This window comes from Littorina saxatilis, linkage group LG6 (assembly GCF_037325665.1).
Source record: "Littorina saxatilis isolate snail1 linkage group LG6, US_GU_Lsax_2.0, whole genome shotgun sequence".
Lineage (NCBI taxonomy): Eukaryota > Metazoa > Mollusca > Gastropoda > Littorinimorpha > Littorinidae > Littorina > Littorina saxatilis.
Window position 1 is genome coordinate 24844224 of NC_090250.1, and position 19368 is coordinate 24863591.

The window sequence follows — 19368 nt, forward strand, 5'->3', positions numbered from 1 at the left end:
GTGTATATCATGTACATGAGGTCATGTCAAGCAAGTCTGGCGGGGACCTGTTTTTCCACTGCTTATGATGCTAAAGTCACCGAGACAAACGTCATTATAGAAATAAAGATTGCGCTCGCTAATTACCCTCGATGAATTTTTAGAACTAACACGTCACGCCACACTTTCAGAGTGACGTTTCTTTACATTGACCAAAGATATCCTTGTCAATACACATCTATGCTTTGACGTAATAGAGTGCACAAGGCTTTAGAAGAGATCGAGGTTCCAAAACAAGCGTCTTCAAGTTAGCTGCCTCGACTGCAGGACATTTTCAGTAAAATACACGTAAGTACAGTATGTAGGATATATACAGAATACTACATGGCTTGCTGTGTCGTACCAGATTTACACTCGTTGCTTTTTCAAATAGTGAACAGCTCGCTTTCGCTCGCAGTTCAATTTTTTTTTGTAAACTCGTGTAAATCTGGTACGACACAGCAAGCCATGTAGTATTCTCTATATATATCAAATACTGACAGGAGAGAAAGAAAATACAACCAGTAGGCTTAATATATATGAATCAGACATAAATTATCTTCTCAATTTTTTTTCAATAAAATTATTAAACAAGAGCATTTTCACATTCCATGAAAAAAAGATAAATCACTCACAAACTTACAACTAAATCACTCACAAGACTTACAACAAAATCACTCAAAATTTGCAACAACAATTACGAACATGCCCGCACAAACACAATCTCTCAAGAACAAACACAATGTCTACTCACACTTCATAGAGGCGAAGGCCAGCTCAAACGTGAGCTTTTTCTCCGAGGGTCCGTTGAAATCGAGGTTGGGGATGGTGGACTCGGAGGCGGCCGGGTGGGCGTCCTTCTTGGCGCCAGGCTTCAACTTGGCCTGGATGTGCTGCAGCCTGGCTTTGCTCAGGCCATCGAAGATCTTGGCCGCGCGCTCGAAGACGCGGTGGGAGTGGAGGCAGGGTTCCTTCTTGAAGAAGTCCGCGGTGGCACTCTTGTCCGTGGAATATTGGTCCATCTTGGTCTTCCTGACTGAGCGCTTCTTGATGATCGGGTTGCTGACGCTCATTGTGGCCACGGCGACGTCGTCCGAGCTTTCCGGGTCTTGGCCCCCAGGCACATTGCTGCCTGCCTGCAGCTGCGGGGGTGGCTGTGACGGTGGCTGTTTTTTTCCCGGACCCCCAATGGCTTCACTGACCGGAGGCATGGTGGCGGTGTCGGTGGTGGTGGTGGTGCCTCAGTGGCGCTGCTGCTGTTGCTGTTGCTCGCTGCTTGTGCCGCACGCGACGGTCACTTCTACTGCGCTGTGCTGTGCTATATGCTGCACACTGCTGCGTTGCGCTGTGACGTGACGCGAGCCTGCCGTCAGGACTTCACACTCCAGTCACGTTGGGATGACACGTTTAGATGAGAATAGACTATCAAGAAATTCCCCGTGCACCCCGCGTTTGTGTCGAGACTTGGCTCCACCCTTTCTTTGCGCCTAATGCTTATGGTCTGGTGTCCTCCGAAGACCCTTCACACATCAACTCAAGACGCCTTTTGAGGTGAAGAGCTAAGTTGTACACACTCCACGGTTTGCACTGCCCTCTTCTCATCAATATCTGCACCGCTTGGCTGTCAAGGACCACTGGCTTCAAAAACGAAGGAATGATTTTGTTTTTGTTTTGTCCACAAGGATACTTTTTTGTATTCAAACAACTAGTTGGAAAGAAGAAGAAGTGGAAAACACTCTATTTTGGGAAGTGATTTATTTGAGCCTTGCTTTTGTTCTCGCCTCGTCTTTGGTTTCTGTTGCCGCCGATGGTGTGATTTCTCTGCAAAACAAATGCAAAATCTTACAGTGCGAACCGACAATAATCTGTTTCTTTCTTCGAAGGTTAACTAGTTGGTTTTTTTTATACGGGGTTATTCCTTGAATGTTGGTTTGTTTTGGGTTCAATGTCCTTTGTTTGTTTGTGTGTTTGTTTGTTAGAGCATCTGGGCAGTTATGAGAAAAAGAGTGTCTGCAGTTAAATGACATAGCAACTTAAACCGAGAGGAAAAGAAGGACTACACATAAAGAAAGAACGAAATAAAGAAAGAATTAAGCAATGAAGAAAGAAAACAATAAACTATTCGAAGTCAGTCTGTTCCCCTCAAAATAGAGAGGAAAAAAGACAGTCAATTAAACAGAGCAATAAAGCAGCCAACAAGATCATGAGATCGAAAACCACTATCATACCAGACAACCTTTTATTTTTTTATTTTTTTTTCAAAATTTTTTATTCAAATAAATAACAACAATTAACAATATATCATACAATGAATTAAATACAACTTATCGAGTACAACAAGCTAACTTTTTTAACGTTTTGTTCTTCGAACACTCACACAAAAATGCTTCTTATCTGTAACTGCCTATTAAAACAACCTTGATTTTCGCGTAAAAGCAGTCAACCCGAATCTGATCGACCCGACACATAACAAATACGTCGTGGCTTCCAAAGGCCCTCTACTCCCCCCCCCCCCCCTCCCGTATCATCACGCGTTCATCAAAAATCCATATACACAGAAAGCAATTCCCCAACCGACACGGGTACAGCATAACAACGATACCAACAACAAGTACAATAACCACCTCATGTCTATCCATCGATCGCTCGTTCACCCACACCCCCAGCCTCAGAAGGACATGCATCATCATGCCTTCATCAAAAAGACATAAATATATACGTAGAAAGCAATTTTCCAAACGACAAAGGTACAATATTGCTAAAATGCAAATAAGCAGAACACAAAATCCATAGCATGCACGACGCAACAAACAAAACAAACAAACAACAAAATCTCTTTTGCGTTTTGCACATTCACGCAGGGACGGAGAGCTGTAGGTCCCGCGCCCCAAACCAATCTTTCCGGCGTTTATGAGAATCCACCCGATTATGAGATTCCACCCGGGGTGGCGACAGTTCGGGGTGGGACGTGTGGGACAACAGACTAATAGTTCCCTGCACGTAACCGGCCCGTGTCATGGAGCCGAGTTCCCTGGTCTCTACGTGACATCCGCTTCGCGATCACAGTGCTGTTATTGAAAGCTTGCCGTCTGTCGGTGGATTTTATGTGCTGTGACATCCCGTACAGGCATACGTATGCATGTTTATTGTCAAGGGTTCATTAAAAATGGTGGATTTTGCTTCGAACACCAGACGGGGGTGGCTTAGGGGTTATGTTATTTCGCGCCAAGGCGTGTCCAGTGCTGGGTTCGACTACCGGTCTTCCCCTGTCGTCTGCACAATTGCAAGAAAGATTGCTGCGCACGTTAAATATCCATCACCAACTTACATATATATATATATACGAAAGAGAGCAAGCCTTATTCTTGTTTTTTGATTCTTAATGTTGGAACGCTGGAGTCTATCATTCTGTTTGGGGATTTCAACAAGAACAGCAAATGATCTCATACGACTCACCTGCGTCATGTGCAATGTGATGCAGAAACAAAAAATATGTACTGCTCTAGCTCATTAAACGCTCAAGAAAATTATATTTTCCCATTTACTGTTCCAAACTCAACCAAACTGTGACCTTGAAATTTGACCAAGATCAACCAGACTTGTGTCATTTCTTGAGGTAATTCAATCGTAATAGTGTGTAAAGTTACGAATATACGGGGGGGGGGGGGGGGGGGGGGGATGGACCAGTAATGCAAATATCAGTACCAACAGCAAAGCAGCAATACAAGCTTTGACATTTAAACTACGCCAAAGTACACTCATTCTCACACGAACAAGGTGCGAATCGTTGATTAGCGTGCCGTAATGGTTAGGCAAGAAGCTGTAAAGAAAAAAGAAGAAAGAAGGGAACGAACCCCACGACAGGCATTAATTTAGCAATCCTGTTTTGTGTCTGTGAGTCGATCGGAAACGTGGGGTATCAGTCGAGGCAGACGGTAAATTCTGGCTCGTTAACTGAGTTCTCAAGGTCCAACAGGTGTCGCCGTGCTTTCGGCGTGAGAAGATGCAAGTTTCTACTCTCCCTCTCCTACTTTTTCCACTCTCTTTTTCTTTTACACACACACACACACAAACACACACGCTAACACACACGCTGTACACACACACACACACACGCTGCACACACACACACACACACACACACACACACACACACACACACACACACACGCTGCACACACACACACACACACACACACACACACGCTGCACACACGCTCACACACACACACACACAAACACACACGCTGTACACACACACACACACACACACACACACACACACACAAGCATACACACTTACATAAACACACATACACGAACGTACACTCATATACATACACACACACACACACAAACACACACGCATACACACTCACATAAACACACACATACACGCACGCACGCACGCATGCACACACACACGCACGCACGCACACACACACACACACACACACACACACACACACACACACACACACACACACACACACACACACACACACACATATCGTTTAAAGTCGATCAGTTGAGCTTGCCAACGGAATTAGGGCAGACGTCGAATGATTGAACGAGTTTGTGACACATGTCCGTCACGGAAACCTTTTGTGAAATAAACAAAACACCAGAATTTCAAACTTAAAGGAATCGGTCTGAAAATATTATGATGACAGCATCAGGCAGACTCAACAATGCCAACCGATATCCTAAGACACATATTTTTTTGTAATTTTTTAAAATCTCTCTCTCTCCTCTCTCTCTCTCTCTCTCTCTCTCTCTCTCTCTCTCTCTCTCTCTCTCTCTCTCTCTCTCTCTCTCTCTCTCTCTCTCTCTCTCTCTCTCTCTCTCTCTCTACACAAAAGCACATGCAAAAACACCTACTGGCATATATGGAACAAATGAATCTGTTTCATCCTTTTCAGTCTGGATTCCGATCTAAGCATTCCTGCCACACCGCCTTAAAGGCTGACATAGTCCTATTTAATTGGTTTAATTACTTCCAAGGCTTTTCCCATCGTTGCGGGGATGTACAAATTAAGCTTCCTGCAAAGTTTTAGGTTTGAAGTCCTTACCAATTACGATAAATAATTAATTCTTTATTGCATTGTTTAGAAACAGTTCTCCAGGACTTGGGCTATTTTTAGACCGTTGACGTCACTTCATGACGTTTCGTAAACCAAAGATGGCGTTTGAGACTGTTCTGTTTACATTCGACACTATCAACACCACGTGGTGTCTTTGCAATACTGAAATATTTTTTTCTGTGTTCGAAAGCTACAGCCAATCGTTATTATATCCCCTTAGGTACAGTTTTATAACATTATTGGCACATATAAACAATATGAATTAATTAATGAACGCTACGAGTATGGCACTCTTTAAGCTCTTTATGCGAGACTTGGCTGTCAGCAATAAACAAAGCAGAAATAACGGGAGCGTTGTTTCTGGACTTTAAGAAAGCCTTTGACCTAGTAGATCACTCACTTCTACTAAAGAAATTAAAGTGCTATTTAAAAGACGACTCCGCCTGTGCCTTTTTTTAATCGTATCTTTCAAAACGAAAACAGTATGTATCCATTAACTGTAAAACTTCGTCAAACGAGTTTGTCAGGAGTGGTGTCCCTCAAGGGTCTGTATTAGGACCTATCTTGTTCTGTATTTATATCAATGATTTACCCCTTCATGTGTCCGATGAAAAAGTTAGATGTGAGTTCTTCGCAGATGACTCTTCTGTTCACACCAGTCAAAAATCTTTGGAATCCGTCAACTCTTCTCTTCAAACAAGTGTGGATGAAATCACTGAGTGGTGCGTTTCTAATGCAATGATCATTCATCCGATCAAAACAAAGAGTATGGTGATAACCACGAGACAAAAACACCAATTAAGTCCTTTATTATTACAACTGTCAGTTGGTTCAACTCAAGTGCAGCAAGTTAGGGAACATAGACTATTGGGTATTACCATTGATCAGGAGTTGAAATGGCAAACTCATTTGAGTAATATTTGCAAACTAGTATCAAAGAATTTGTACCTGTTATCAAAATTAAGGCATTACGCCGATTCTAAAGCACTCAAAATGTTCTATTACGCCCACATAATGCCTCATATAAACTTCGCTTCGACACTTTGGGATAACTGCGGTGATGTTCATTTAAAAAGACTCAATTCTCTGCATCGCCGAGCTGCAAAACTTATTCTTTTGAATAGGTCCACGGATGATAAACTAAAGCTCCTGAATCTCCTTCCCTCAACAGATAAGAAATGCAACTTCAGTGAAAATGTTTAAGAGACAGTCACGTTCACACATCATTCGTGAATTAAATGTCTTGTTCGATTGTTATTTTGCTAAACATTTTGTACTAGTGTTAATGGATGTGTAGCTGATTTGAGCAACTTTACTCCCAAATGAAAGGTATAACTATGTCAATGTAATTTTGTAATTTTTGAGTTCTCCTTATGTAATTCCTTAAATGCACATTGTGTTGCATTCCATACAATATTTTTCTGTAGTTTATATTATTGAATTTTTATTTTTTATGTCCGTCTGTCTTTATGTGTTGTATAAAGGACAGGTTGGAAGAATAGGCTTTGCCTAAAACCTTTATCCTTTTGTAATAAAGTTCTGAGTCTGAGTCTGAGTCTATCTCTCTGTCTCCCTCTCTCTCGCTCTCTCTCTCTCGCTCTCTAGCTCTCTCTCTCTATCTCTCTCTTCCTCTCTCTCTCTTCCTCTCTCTCTCTCTCGCCCTCTCTCTCGCCCTCTCTCTCTCTCTCTCTCTCTCGCTCTCTCTCTCTCTCTCTCTCTCTCTCTCTCTCTCTCTCTCTCTCTCTCTCTCTCTCTCTCTCTCTCTCTCTCGTATTATCATTAGATTAGTCCCTCCCATGGGCGAGGGCTGGATGTAAAAAAAGCACCTGTTTGCTTATACCATTACCCTCGTTAATAAAGAATTTGTCTTGTCTTGTCTTGTCTTGTCTTGTCTTGTCTTCTCTCTCTCTCTCTCTCTCTCTCTCTCTCTCTCTCTCTCTCTCTCTCTCTCTCTCTCTCTCTCTCTAGCTCTCTCTCTCTCTCGCTTTCTCGCTCTCTATCGTGCGTGTGTGGGCGCGCTCACGACAATTCTATTCTCAGAGACAAATTTCCCGTGACAGTCTATGCAACTTCTACTGTCTGACATACCATCCGTATTACAAACTACACACAATATAGTAAATCGCAGAACGACATGTCTGAAACAAACCCATCGAGTGTTTCCCCAATTTGTCATCGATCCCTCTAACTGTGCGTTCACTCCTTTCAAAGCACTCCCTGACACACCCATACCTACCATACAATACGTCTTCTGTGCTATGATATACTGCGCCACCTTTATCCCACACCCAACAAAAGCCTCACAAAAGAATAATGTGAAGTGATTTTATACCTATATGTAAATTTCTACCCGAATGAATAAATATTTCTACCCGACCTACCCCGAACAACAAGAAAATCCACCCGGGCGGTTAACCTCAGCGATGCATGAAAGCACTTCACCAAACTACAAGAGGGGATAAAGTAAAAGAAAGAGAAGAAAAGAACGGGGGGCGGGGGGGGGGAGAGAGAGAGAGAGAGAGAGAGAGAGAGAGAGAGAGAGAGAGAGAGAGAGAGAGAGAGAGAGAGAGAGAGAGAGAGAGAGAGAGAGAGAGAAAGGGAAAACTCGATGCAGGGTCACAAAAGGCACTTCATGACCTTTCCGCGGACTAATAAAACACAAGAAGCTTTGATAGATTTCGCTTATTGTGTCTGCCTTCGGGTAGGGAGAGCACTGCCACTTCATTTCTTTCGCATTAGATCATCCGTCTGATTTCCGTCTGGCACTATTCTTTGGCTGTGTATATGGGCTCGTCTTCTTATAAAAGCGATTATTGTAAGTCTGCACAACGAATGACAGCTCTGCTCCTCATGCTGGCACAGACTGTACTTGGGAATAACACCGAAGACTGTGTTGGAATGATATACCTGTTATTTTTAACTCTTTGTCTAAACCATTATACATACCATGAGATTTTGTCTGATGTGACACTTTGGATACAACTTTCACCCCCCCCCCCCCCCCCTTCCACCCCATATGATATCAAATGATAATTGTCTTCTGTGGCCCGAAGCAAAGAACACAATTTCCAGCTTTAAACTTACTAACTGTTAATTAAAAAGTGATTTTCATAATTGATGTGCCCTTTTTTCAACGTACGTCATCACAACAAGGGATGTTAACAGGTTTAAGTTGAACAATGAACTTTAAAAAAAATATATAAAAAAAAAAAAACTGCCCACACCCTTCCTACTCACACGTCAATTAGACATGCACTGATCAAAAGTTCTAAACAAACCGTTTTGCGCAATGGAACACACTATATGTACTTGTCGAGTAGAAAGCAGAGACGGCCTGGTTATTCTTGAGTCAATCTTTTCAACGTGTTTACTGAACGCGCCGACTGACTTGTGAGGTGAAGATAGGTAATTCGGGGGGGGGGGGGGGGGGGGGTCAGGGGGGGTGTCAGGGGGGGGGGGTGGGGGCGGAGTGTCAGCTGGTGAACGCACCTTTTTACCCACGGACCTACAATAAAAGGTAAACGAAATACCCGCTTTTTTACACACCGCCTGACCAGGCGATGCCTAAAAGTAAGCACACCTACGGTACACCACTTTTTGAAAGTTTACTGACGATTTAGACCTTAAAAGCTTTAAGGGATATTCGCTGTAATGTAATTTAGAAACACTTGCAATAATTTGCTCAATACTGATCCGAAACTAGGCCAAATAATGAAATGCGGTTTCCTTCGCCCAGTTCTCCTGTGTCAGGAGTTCAGACTTTCGTTCGTCATCATACTTTATTTTGTTGTCATAGATACCCATTCGTCAAAGCAGATTAAAACCGTTTGATTGAGTAAGTCAAACCTATAGTCTAGCAAACGCATGTACTTTCCGTGCCATACAGGGCTAAAATGCTTCGCATTACATAAAGAAACACACTGCCCGTTGGAGAATATCACGATCTGAAAAGACTAACAAACACAGCATTTAGATTTGAAAAACAGAAAGCTCAAACACTAATTCTAAGACCTTCCTCGTGTGTGTTGTCATCTATCCAACACCTTAAACGAACTCTATAGCTCTCGGCTCAATTTCAAATATGTTTCTCTAGGAACATTCAGCGGCGAATGGTAGGACGAAAATTACGACTGGCGCAAAAAGGCGACACAATAAGAATTACTGTCTGGAATGCCCACTCAGAGCACAGCCGGTTTCAATTTGATGAACTGAGTGTTCAAACGTTTATTTTTAAGATATTCCTGAGGTGTGGTCACAGTTATAATTACAACCCCCAACCTGAAATGTATAGCTCTTTGGTCGATGAGAAACACTTCTTTTGCTAGATAATATCCATTTAAAGAGTTCGGTTCCATTAGCGCAGGTGATGTTTTAGAAGACCGACCACATTAAAAACCTTCTTGATATTCACTACAGAATGTGAATAATGATTACATCTCTCTCTCTCTCTCTCTCTCTCTCTCTCTGTCTCTCTCTCTCTCTCTCTCTCTCTCTCTCTCTCTCTCTCTCTCTCTCTCTCTCTCTCTCTCTCTCTCTGTCTCTCTCTCTCTCTCTCTCTCTCTCTCTCTCTCTATTCTAATACCTAACAGTCTTCCCATGCTTTCACAGGTGTGTGCACGGTCTTTGTAAATTTCGTTAAATCTTTTGAAACATAAAACACAAGAAAAAATAACGTACAAAAATGCCCTGAACTGAACTTCCGAGGTTGCAAATACATCACTCAAACAATCCATTACTTGTTCTGCCTGTCACTCTTGCTGGCTTACTGTCAGTCTACTAAGGCCAAAAAAAAATATAGGTCTGTTTACGGTAACCCGACCGACCCTAGTTTTTTCGCGCGACCCTGGACTTTTTTTTGGCATTTGGGGGGAAAAAAAAAATCTTGGTTTTTTGGCAAAATAACGTAAAAATATGGTTTTTTGGAGAAAAAAAAAGAAAAAAAATCCCGACCTACCGACCCTATTTTTTTGGCCTATGTTACCGTAAACAGACCTTTTTTTGTGGGCCTAATCTATACAACTTTTACCTGCATGTTCGTGTCCGTTGACTGCCGAGTTGACTCTCGAGAGAAATGCGCCAGGTAAGCTTCAATTCAACCGTGCCTAACTTTTACCCCGTAAAAACCGACTACAGCTCCTCAAAAAAACTACCCATTACAAAAATGTAAAGCATTTCAAGCGTCCATCGTGTGTAGTACAATGTAATTCGATCCATATATAATGCTAATGCTAATTTTAGCTTCTATTTTAAACCAAAGATCCCGGATGTGATACGGAACTACTATTAGACCCGAACGTTAAAAACCAGACACACTTATCACGAGAATGTGAACAGTCGAATAGAAAACAATAATTGGACCATGACTCCATGAATATGCACAAATTAAAAGGCAACACAAAGCTCTCGCACCCCATTAATTCAGACAATAAATAGTGTCGGCGGAAATACAGCTTTAACGATAAAACAACATCGACATTCTAATGCTAATACAACCCCGGATCCGACAATACATGAAACTTTAATTTAGCACGAGTGAAGGTCGTGATTTCCAGTAGAACCTTTACCAATTTTCGCACGAGCATAAACACGCTCTCAGAACACTTGTTTTCAGCAGTATCCTACCTTCTTGCGAAGATCACGGTACATGTATTAAAGGAAAGGACCTTTGTGGAGAGCGAGAGGATTTTTTCCGTGTCATATCCACCCACTCGAGAAGCTTATAAAAGTAGCAGAAGCGTTTGAAATTGCCTTTGATTCTTGTTTTCTTGTTTTTCTGTTTTCTTCCTCAAATTTCTATTTATTGCAGATCTGAGAACAGTCGGCTGGCAAAAACAGAATGTCAGAATACAGAGACCCCTAAACTGTGCGTCCAGCCGTCCTGTACGCCATATAATAGAAGTCGAACAAGCGTATCAGGAATTCCTATAGGGGTCCTGCGACGCACTAAACCTGAAAAAAGCGGGCCCTGGGACGCACTGAAAATCCGTTATCATGCGTTTACCTTCGCACCCTACGTACGATGTGTCTGGAAACACCTCCGCGCGGAGGGGTTTTGCGGCCACCGCAGCAAAGATAAAGAGGGAAAATTATCTTGGCTCGCACGGCAGCAAGCACTATGTCTCCAGACTCTTCGGTACTGTTTTCAAAAAATGTTCTGCCAGATGTAAATAATTATTTATAGAGTAAATATGACCATAATGGTGTTGTAAAGGGCTCAGAGAACTTTAAAAGAGTGCTCCAAAAATCATGTGTCGGTGAGGAATATGTTCCTTACGAAAGTAAGAACATGAAACTCTTTACGGCCAGCTACTGTTACCATTTTAGCCTGGGTTCCTACTGAGTCGCCGAAACCTGAAGATGCAATATAATTTATTGACGAAGAAGAAAAAATTCTCATAAAAATCATGTTCCTGCGCAGTTTTATCAACTACCTAAATAGAAACCTTCTACACATCTGCGTCAATATATCAGCGTACATTACCGTCCTTCGTAACAGCACTGACGCCTGTCCGTCATGCAACGCGGCCCAGCCAGAGGAACGAAAACGATGAATTATGGAAAAATAACGAGGCCGACACACACACACACACACACACACACACACACAAAGAAAAAAAAAGGTAAACGCTTGGCGACCATGAGTAGAAAATGAAGGCGTTTTTGCCGACGTTGTATGATTATTAACGACACAGTTTGTCATGCATGCCACCATCACCTGACTGAATTCTCTGGAACCTCTGGCTTATCCTAGGCGACCTACTGATATCGTTTCTGTGTGACGCTGATTACAAAAAAAATGATGTGGAAAAACCGTTGTTGATTGAAGCGCTGACCTACTTATGTCATGGAATACTTTAATATTTTCACTTTTTTCCCCCTCATATTTTACTTCCATGATAACCCTTTGTTCTTCTCATGGTTTGTTTTAATCATCGTTGGTGTTGTTGTTGTTGTTGTTGTTGTTGTTGTTGTTGTTGTTGTTGTTGTTGTTGTTTTTGTTGTTTTTGTTGTTTTCGATTGCAGCTCAGACAAACAAACAAGTGGCTAAAAACGGAGCCAACCAAACCATAATCAGGATTGCAGTGCCGCAAATAGAAACCAAGGGACCGATGGCAAACGATTTTCTTTGTTTGTCATTTGTCTCTCTAGCTGTCTCTGGCTCTCTGTCCTTTCGTTTACCTGTCTGTCTGTCTGTCTGTCTGTCTGTTTGCCTGTCTGTCTGTCTGTATGTATGTATGTATGTATGTATGTATGTATGTATGTATGTATGTATGTATGTATGTATGTATGTATGTATGTATGTATGTATGTATGTATGTATGTATGTATGTATGTCTGTCTGTCTGTCTGTCTGTCTGTCTGTCTGTCTCTCTGTTTGTCTGACTGCCAATCTGTCTCTCCCTATGTCCGTCCCTCTCTAGTCTATCTCCCTCCCCCCCCTCTCTCTCTCTCTCTCTCTCTCTCTCTCTCTCTCTCTCTCTCTCTCTCTCTCTCTCTCTCTCTCTCTCTCTCTCTCTCTCTCTCTCTCTCTCAATCGTTTTTTCTCTCTTTGAATTTCTTGTACCATTTTCATTTCTCCGTCATTTTATTTGTTTACATGTCCTCCTTTTTCCTTTTTTAAGCTTATTTGTTTTCTTTTTCTGGTGATTTCTTTTAAAGAGTACAACTTGTATGATACCTGGAGAATACAACAACAACAAACAAACAAACAAACAAACAAACAACAACAACAACAACAACAACAACAACAACAACAATATTTAAATCACCAGCACAAAGTTAGGCACTATACCTTTGTTCCTTATATTACTTCTTATACAATCCCCCAACAAACTCCCACCCAACCCTTCGCCCAACGCCCCACCCCAACGCACACACCTCTCTTAAACTATGGCGACATTTTCAAACAAATCATAAACTAATGACCGAAATCAGAAAAAAGCAAAAACTTACAAAACAAACTTCGTTGTCTTCAAGACCACTAGTCTTGTTTTAGTTTTTCTCCAAACTCAGAATTTCACACACAGCCGTAAAACAAGAAACTGACGCCCTTTTTTTTCTCTCTTTGTAGCTCTCTCCTTCAGGCTTTTACTACCACCGGTAGAAAAACTCAAAGCACCAATGTTCGTGAAAACTCACTGTGTAATCTGTTTCCCGACAAGAACTCGAACACGAAAGACTTGAAACGTCAAGTGTCAAGACAACATTATGTCCAGCGAATGTACACACGACTGACTGCTTCCACCGTTTTCACGGCGTTTTTGTTTTCCGAAACTGTATTGACTCAGAACTGGTTCCAGTTACGCAGTTCATTCAGTTAACCCGATTTACCCAACCTCGTTTTGAGCGGGTCAGAACAATAGTCAATATAGGTGAACATCGGCAGGCTTGGGCAGGACTGTGACTTGGGCATAGAAAGTGCTATCGAGTTTCGATACCATTCAGGGTCGGGGGATTAATTTGGAAGGAGTAAATGCCAAAAGGTGGTATCTGGCATAGAAGTGCTGATGAGGGATGCGACCTTTTGCCAGACAAACTCGGATGACGTCATTTTCGTGTACCGAAAAGTCTAGAATTTGAAGTCGATCCGCACCTTTTCCTCCTTTTCGTGTCTGCTCCCCATCCACCCTTTTCAACCCTCACCGTCTTCCTGTCACCCCCTCCCCCTCCCTCCATCAGGCTCCCCCTCATACATCGCGCCACACACACACACACACACACACATCGCCAGCAACCTCCCCCTCCCACCTCTTCGGCCACTGAGTTGCCGCCAACCCTTCTTGCGGCCGATAAAGATATCTGTCATTGATTGATTTTTGTAGCGACTCTGCGGGGAGTCTGACTTCAGCCTATCGATCGGATTGTCCATGCTCTGGTTCTCTGAGTGGGTTGGGAATGACGAAACCCAATTCACCACGTAAACAACGAAAAAAACACGCTTCGTCTCCAAGAAGCTGTTGACAGCAATAACCGTACGGGCAAATCGTATTCGCGGAAACAATCTTTTGTGAATGTCGAAACCCAATTCCACACTGTCAACAACGAAACAAACAAGCTTCGGCTGTAAGAAACTGTTTACAGCAATAACCGAACGAACATACCTTGTCTGCCGAAGTAAATTAACGTTGTTGAATGACATCTTTGTCCACAAAAAAAAAGGTCAATTCTTCGGAGATTGTTAGCACAAAATGAGCAGGTAAAAAAAATGAAATAGAAAATCTGAGGTTAATAATAGTACTTTTATCATTGTTCTCCCTCCCTGATTTTGTTTGTTTGTCTGTGTGTGTGTTTGTTGTTGTTGTTGTTGTTGTTGTTGTTGTTGTTGTTGTTGTTGTTGATGATGATGATGGTGTTGTTGTTGTTATTGTTGTTGTTGTTGTTCTTGTTGTTGTTGTTATTCTCGTTCTTGTTGTTTATTAGGACACCTAATACTACGATAACGTCACCCACAAAACTGGCATTATAGTCATCGTAGATCGATGACACTGTTGTCAATGGCATGTAAAATAAAATAAATAAATAAATACACGTCTTATATTTCACATCTCAGTTACCGCCCCTTTTCAACTGTTCTTCCTGCCATGCATTATTCTACAGGTGGCACCATAGTGCACCAACAACAACGTTAAACGAATCCAGTTTTTGGGGTGGGAATGAAATATGAGGCGGGTGCAAGGGTCAGCGTTGTATCGTGACAGGTGCAACTTGAATGGGTGAAAGAAAACCCCGGGTAGGAAATTTGTCTTATCAAGCGGGCGACCGAGGCGACCAGTGCTAATTCGTCCCCTTTCACTTCTGTGTCGTAAACAGGGTATGGTGACGTATATGTCGGTAACTTGACGTGCTTGTACAAGAAATGTGTGCCTATTCCTTTCCGGACCCGCCCAACCCCTCCGCTGCGTGTTCTTGTGAGAACCACAAACAAATACCGAAACGAGCTTAACCAAAATCTTCTCGTTGTTCTGGTTCTATGTTCTTGACCTACTTCTGGAAGACCATTTGTTTTCAGAACTTACCTCAGCAACTTCGTCCATGTTTACAATCGACACCGGATATGACATCCCCCTGATTTCTGAAAGGCCATGTAAGCGTAGGTTCCTAAATGCGAGAGGCCGCTACCTCGTAATAGAGAGAAAGAGCGGAGAGAGAGAGCTAGTTGGCGGTCCAGGATAAATGGTCTATGTACAAACACAGTTCGTTGGCCGTAATTCTGTTCCCTTTGTAGAGAGTCAACAAGACTCAAAGACACACTCCATCTCCATCTCAGATCTGGCCGGGCTTTTACATGGAATAAGACCATCCCTCCACTTGGTCACATACCAACACTTAACAGCCTGGGTGCTCTCAGTGCACCGTGGGAAATGCTTGATGACTTCATTTAGTAATAGCCACTGTGGGTGTTTGCCTTTGTTTTTACATTTAGTCAAGTTTTGACTAAATGTTTTAACATAGAGGGGGAATCGAGACGAGGGTCGTGGTGTATGTGTGTCGATCTGTGTGTGTGTGTGTGTGTGTGTGTGTGTGTGTGTGTGTGTGTGTGTGTGTGTGTGTGTGTGTGTGTGTGTGTGTGTGTGTAGAGCGATTGAGAGTAAACTACTGGACCGATCTTTATGAAATTTGACATGAGAGTTCCTGGGATTGATATCCCCGGACATGTTTTTCTTTTTTTCGATAAATACCTTTGATGACGTCATATCCGGCTTTTTGTAAAAGTTGAGGCGGCACTGTCACACCCTCATTTTGCAATCAAATTGATTGAAATTTTGGCCAAGCAATCTTCGACAAAGGCCGGACTTCGGTATTGCATTTCAGCTTGGTGGCTTAAAAATTAATTCATGACTTTGGTCATTACAAATCTGAAAATTGTAAAAAAAATAATTTGTTTTTAAAACGATCCATATTTACATTCATCTTATTCTTCATCATTTTCTGATTCCAAACACATATAAATATGTTATATTCGGATTAAAAACAAGCTCTGAAAATTAAAAATATAAAAATTATTATTAAAATAAAATTTCCGAAATCGATTTAAAAACAATTTCATCTTATTTCTTGTGGGTTCCTGATTCCAAAAACATATAGATGTGATATGTTTGGATTTAAAACACGCTCAGAAAGTTAAAAAGAATAGAAATATAGAAAAGCGTGCTATCCTTCTCAACGCAACTACTACCCCGCTCTTCTTGTCAATTTCACTGCGTTTGCATCGAGCGGTGGACTGACGATGCTACGAGTATACGCTCTTGCTGTAAAAATGCAGTGAGTTCAGTTTCATTCTGTTAGTTCGACAGCTTGACTAAATGTTGTAATTTCGCCGCCTTACGCGACTTGTTGGTATGTGTTGATGGGCGCTGTGGCGGGGTGGTAAGACGTCGGCCTCTTAATCGGAAGGTCGAGGGTTCGAATCCCGGCCGCGGCCGCCTGGTGGGTTAAGTGTGGAGATTTTTCCGATCTCCCAGGTCAACTTATGTGCAGACCTGCTAGTGGCTTATCCCCTTTCGTGTGTACACGCAAGCACAAGACCAAGTGCGCACGGAAGAGATCCTGTAATCCATGTCAGAGTTCGGTGGGTTACAGAAACACGAAAATACCCAGCATGCTTCCTCCGAAAGCGGCGTATGGCTGCCTTAATGGCGGGGTAAAAACGGTCATACACGTAAAATGACACTCGTGTAAAAACACGAGTGTACGTGGGAGTTTCAGCCCACAAACGCAGAAGAAGAAGAAAAGGTATGTGTTGAAGGGAGGGAGGGAGGGTCTGCGTTGAGGGATGATCTTATCCCATGTGAAAGCCTGGCCACATCTGCAGAGAGAGTGAGCCGAATCGTCTTCATGAGAATTAAGGAGGGTACCTTTAAAGCCATATGTACTCGATGACTATACACGCTAATTGCTTTACCAACAGCTGGAGACATGCTAAATTAAGTTCCCTGCAAAATATTGTGGTCTAGGACCCCTTCAATGTTGAGATATGTTCATTTTCATTTTGATCTGGATCGTCCTATTTATAGATTTGCCAACAGAGGTAGCGTTGACGCAAGGGAAATAACTCCGCGTCTTTGTTTACATCCAAAGTTTTTGAGACTCTAAAACAAGCTGTAATGCATGTATATGGTCCGCGCATGGCGACATATCGTCATAACATGGTCTTATGGTGCGTTTGACATCGATTATGGGCAAACTACACTTTGTAAACACGGGAGCGCGTACATATGCCTTTAATCTCATGACAAACGTTGAAAGCACTGCACTGGTAAGCGCTTGAGTAAGAACACTGATATTAATTAATCAAATATACCGATTGAAAGACAGACAAAGAGCAACAAACATACGAGAGGAATAAAATCGAAATAAAAAAAATGAAAACATTCAAGCGCGATCATTTGGTGGAGGATATACAAGTATAAAGATCCTTTTCTGCGGGTTATTTTGGAGCACGTGCAGTTTAGACAAACTTACATTTCTTGAAAAGCGTTCTAATTGCTTTGACCTGGGAGAAGTGTCACCGATGTCTTATAAGTGATTGCCGGTGTAACACGAGAAAATTACTCCCACGAGATTTTTACTCCGGAGTAAAAATGTAGTACGAAAATTGTACTCCCTTCACGAAAAACTTACTCCCCCATAACACGAGAAAATTACTCCCCACGACAGGTGTGTTCCGAGTCACATTTCGGTCGAAAATGTTACTCCCGAGACGAATAAATAACGAATAAATTATTCCACCCTAACACGAGCAATTTACTGACACTCCAGGTGTACGCAACTTTTACTCCCCTGTCCCCTGTTAGTCTTGGTGGTGGAAGGGGTGGAGGGAGGGTAGCGCGACATTTGTTTGCGCGAGATCACGTATTGGCATTATCCCTTCGCCCGCATCTCATTTTCGCGTACGGGATTTTTACTGGAAGTAAAAAAATTGGGGAGTCAAAATTTCGTGGAGGGAGTATTTTTTTCGTGCCTTGGGGAGTTCTTTTCTCGTACGAAAGGTGCACTCGGAGTAAGAATTTCGTGGAGTAAGAATTTCGTGTTACACCGGCGATAACGAGTTCAAAGAGGGCAAACGCTTTAATTTAAACTGTTGCCCAAGTCGGATACATTCACCTAAATGCGTTAAAATGTGGGAGGGAGGGTATGCAATGCGAGGTGAAGAAGGGGGAAAGGGGGGGGGGGGGGAAAGCAAGGATTACAAACAGTGAGGGAGGGAGTGGTGGCAGGAGATAAATCACCAGTATCGTTAAAGAACGTGATTACTAAGTTCAGAAAGTGCAACGGCGAATACTCAGCTACACAGCAAATTAAAAGAGTCTTTCATTACCGTAAAAATAAGAGTACAAACTAGTAGTACAACACATAAAGTCGACTTTAGCAACTGAAAAAAGATTGCACACCTACGCCTTACTTGAAATCTAAACAACAAAGAAAATAAAAATAAGAATAAAGATATACTCACCGATACAAGAACAGCACTAGACACTTAATACATTGGTGCACAAACAAATAATCAAAAAAACTTCGATCGGGTGTGACCGTCGCTAGTGTTTTAACAGTGAATTGCGTGCGTAGACTAGTTGAATAAAATGAAAAGCGCTGCCGCCACTCTCCACAAATTAGATCTAGCTGCAATGCGATCGATCCAAACCTGATGAATAAACTGACCTTTCCAAATTCCACTGCAGTAAAATGCTCACAGTCAAAGGAATGTTAAACAGCCACATCCAGACACCAATATTCTGAGTCAGGGGAAGAAAAAAAACAATAGACACGGAAGGCAATCTATAGATCGAACCAAAGAGAAATCTTGAAAACAACAAACTAGCGTGCGAAACTGTCGTAACTCTTTTGAAGGTAGTATAAAAACGCATAAAACAAGCGAACATTCATTCAAAACTGAAGGACACTGACATGTGCCTGCTCCAGAAGTCTAAATGCGTACCTTGATGGTCAGAATTCGCTTGATGTTGAATGAAAAGGCCCGAAAACTGTCTCAGTGGTCTAACCTCCCTAAACTGAACCCATCTTGTTTTCCTCTATCGTTACCAAGCAACTCCAACGGATAACACACTGAGTAATCTCCCCTCACTCCTCTCTTATTTCTCTCCCTCTCTCTCTCTCTCTCTCTCTCTCTCTCTCTCTCTCTCTCTCTCTCTGAGAAAAGATTCATAATTAAGATGATTTTAATGGTGACAATGAAGATAATGGTAACAATGATTGAAGCTCATCAAACCCGTCAAAGTATCATAAACATTGTTTATGATACTTTGAC

General features: G+C 42.2%; 1 protein-coding gene across 2 annotated transcripts in view; it reads right to left on the reverse strand.

Annotated features, from left to right (window-relative positions):
* LOC138968812 (putative methyltransferase NSUN7) overlaps positions 1-19131 on the reverse strand; it is a 70693-nt gene extending 51562 nt beyond the window's left edge. The window contains exons 1-2 of one of the 2 annotated variants that reach the window (XM_070341459.1): positions 19039-19131; positions 773-1839 (exon numbers count right to left, since the gene is read on the reverse strand). In XM_070341459.1, the coding sequence (XP_070197560.1) occupies positions 773-1229 (457 nt within the window). In that variant the 5' untranslated portion in view covers positions 1230-1839; positions 19039-19131. Of the gene's footprint in view, positions 1-772; positions 1840-13055; positions 13305-19038 lie in introns of those variants that run through there. The other variant, XM_070341461.1, reaches the window with a different exon arrangement.
* Positions 19132-19368: the final 237 nt, after the last annotated feature.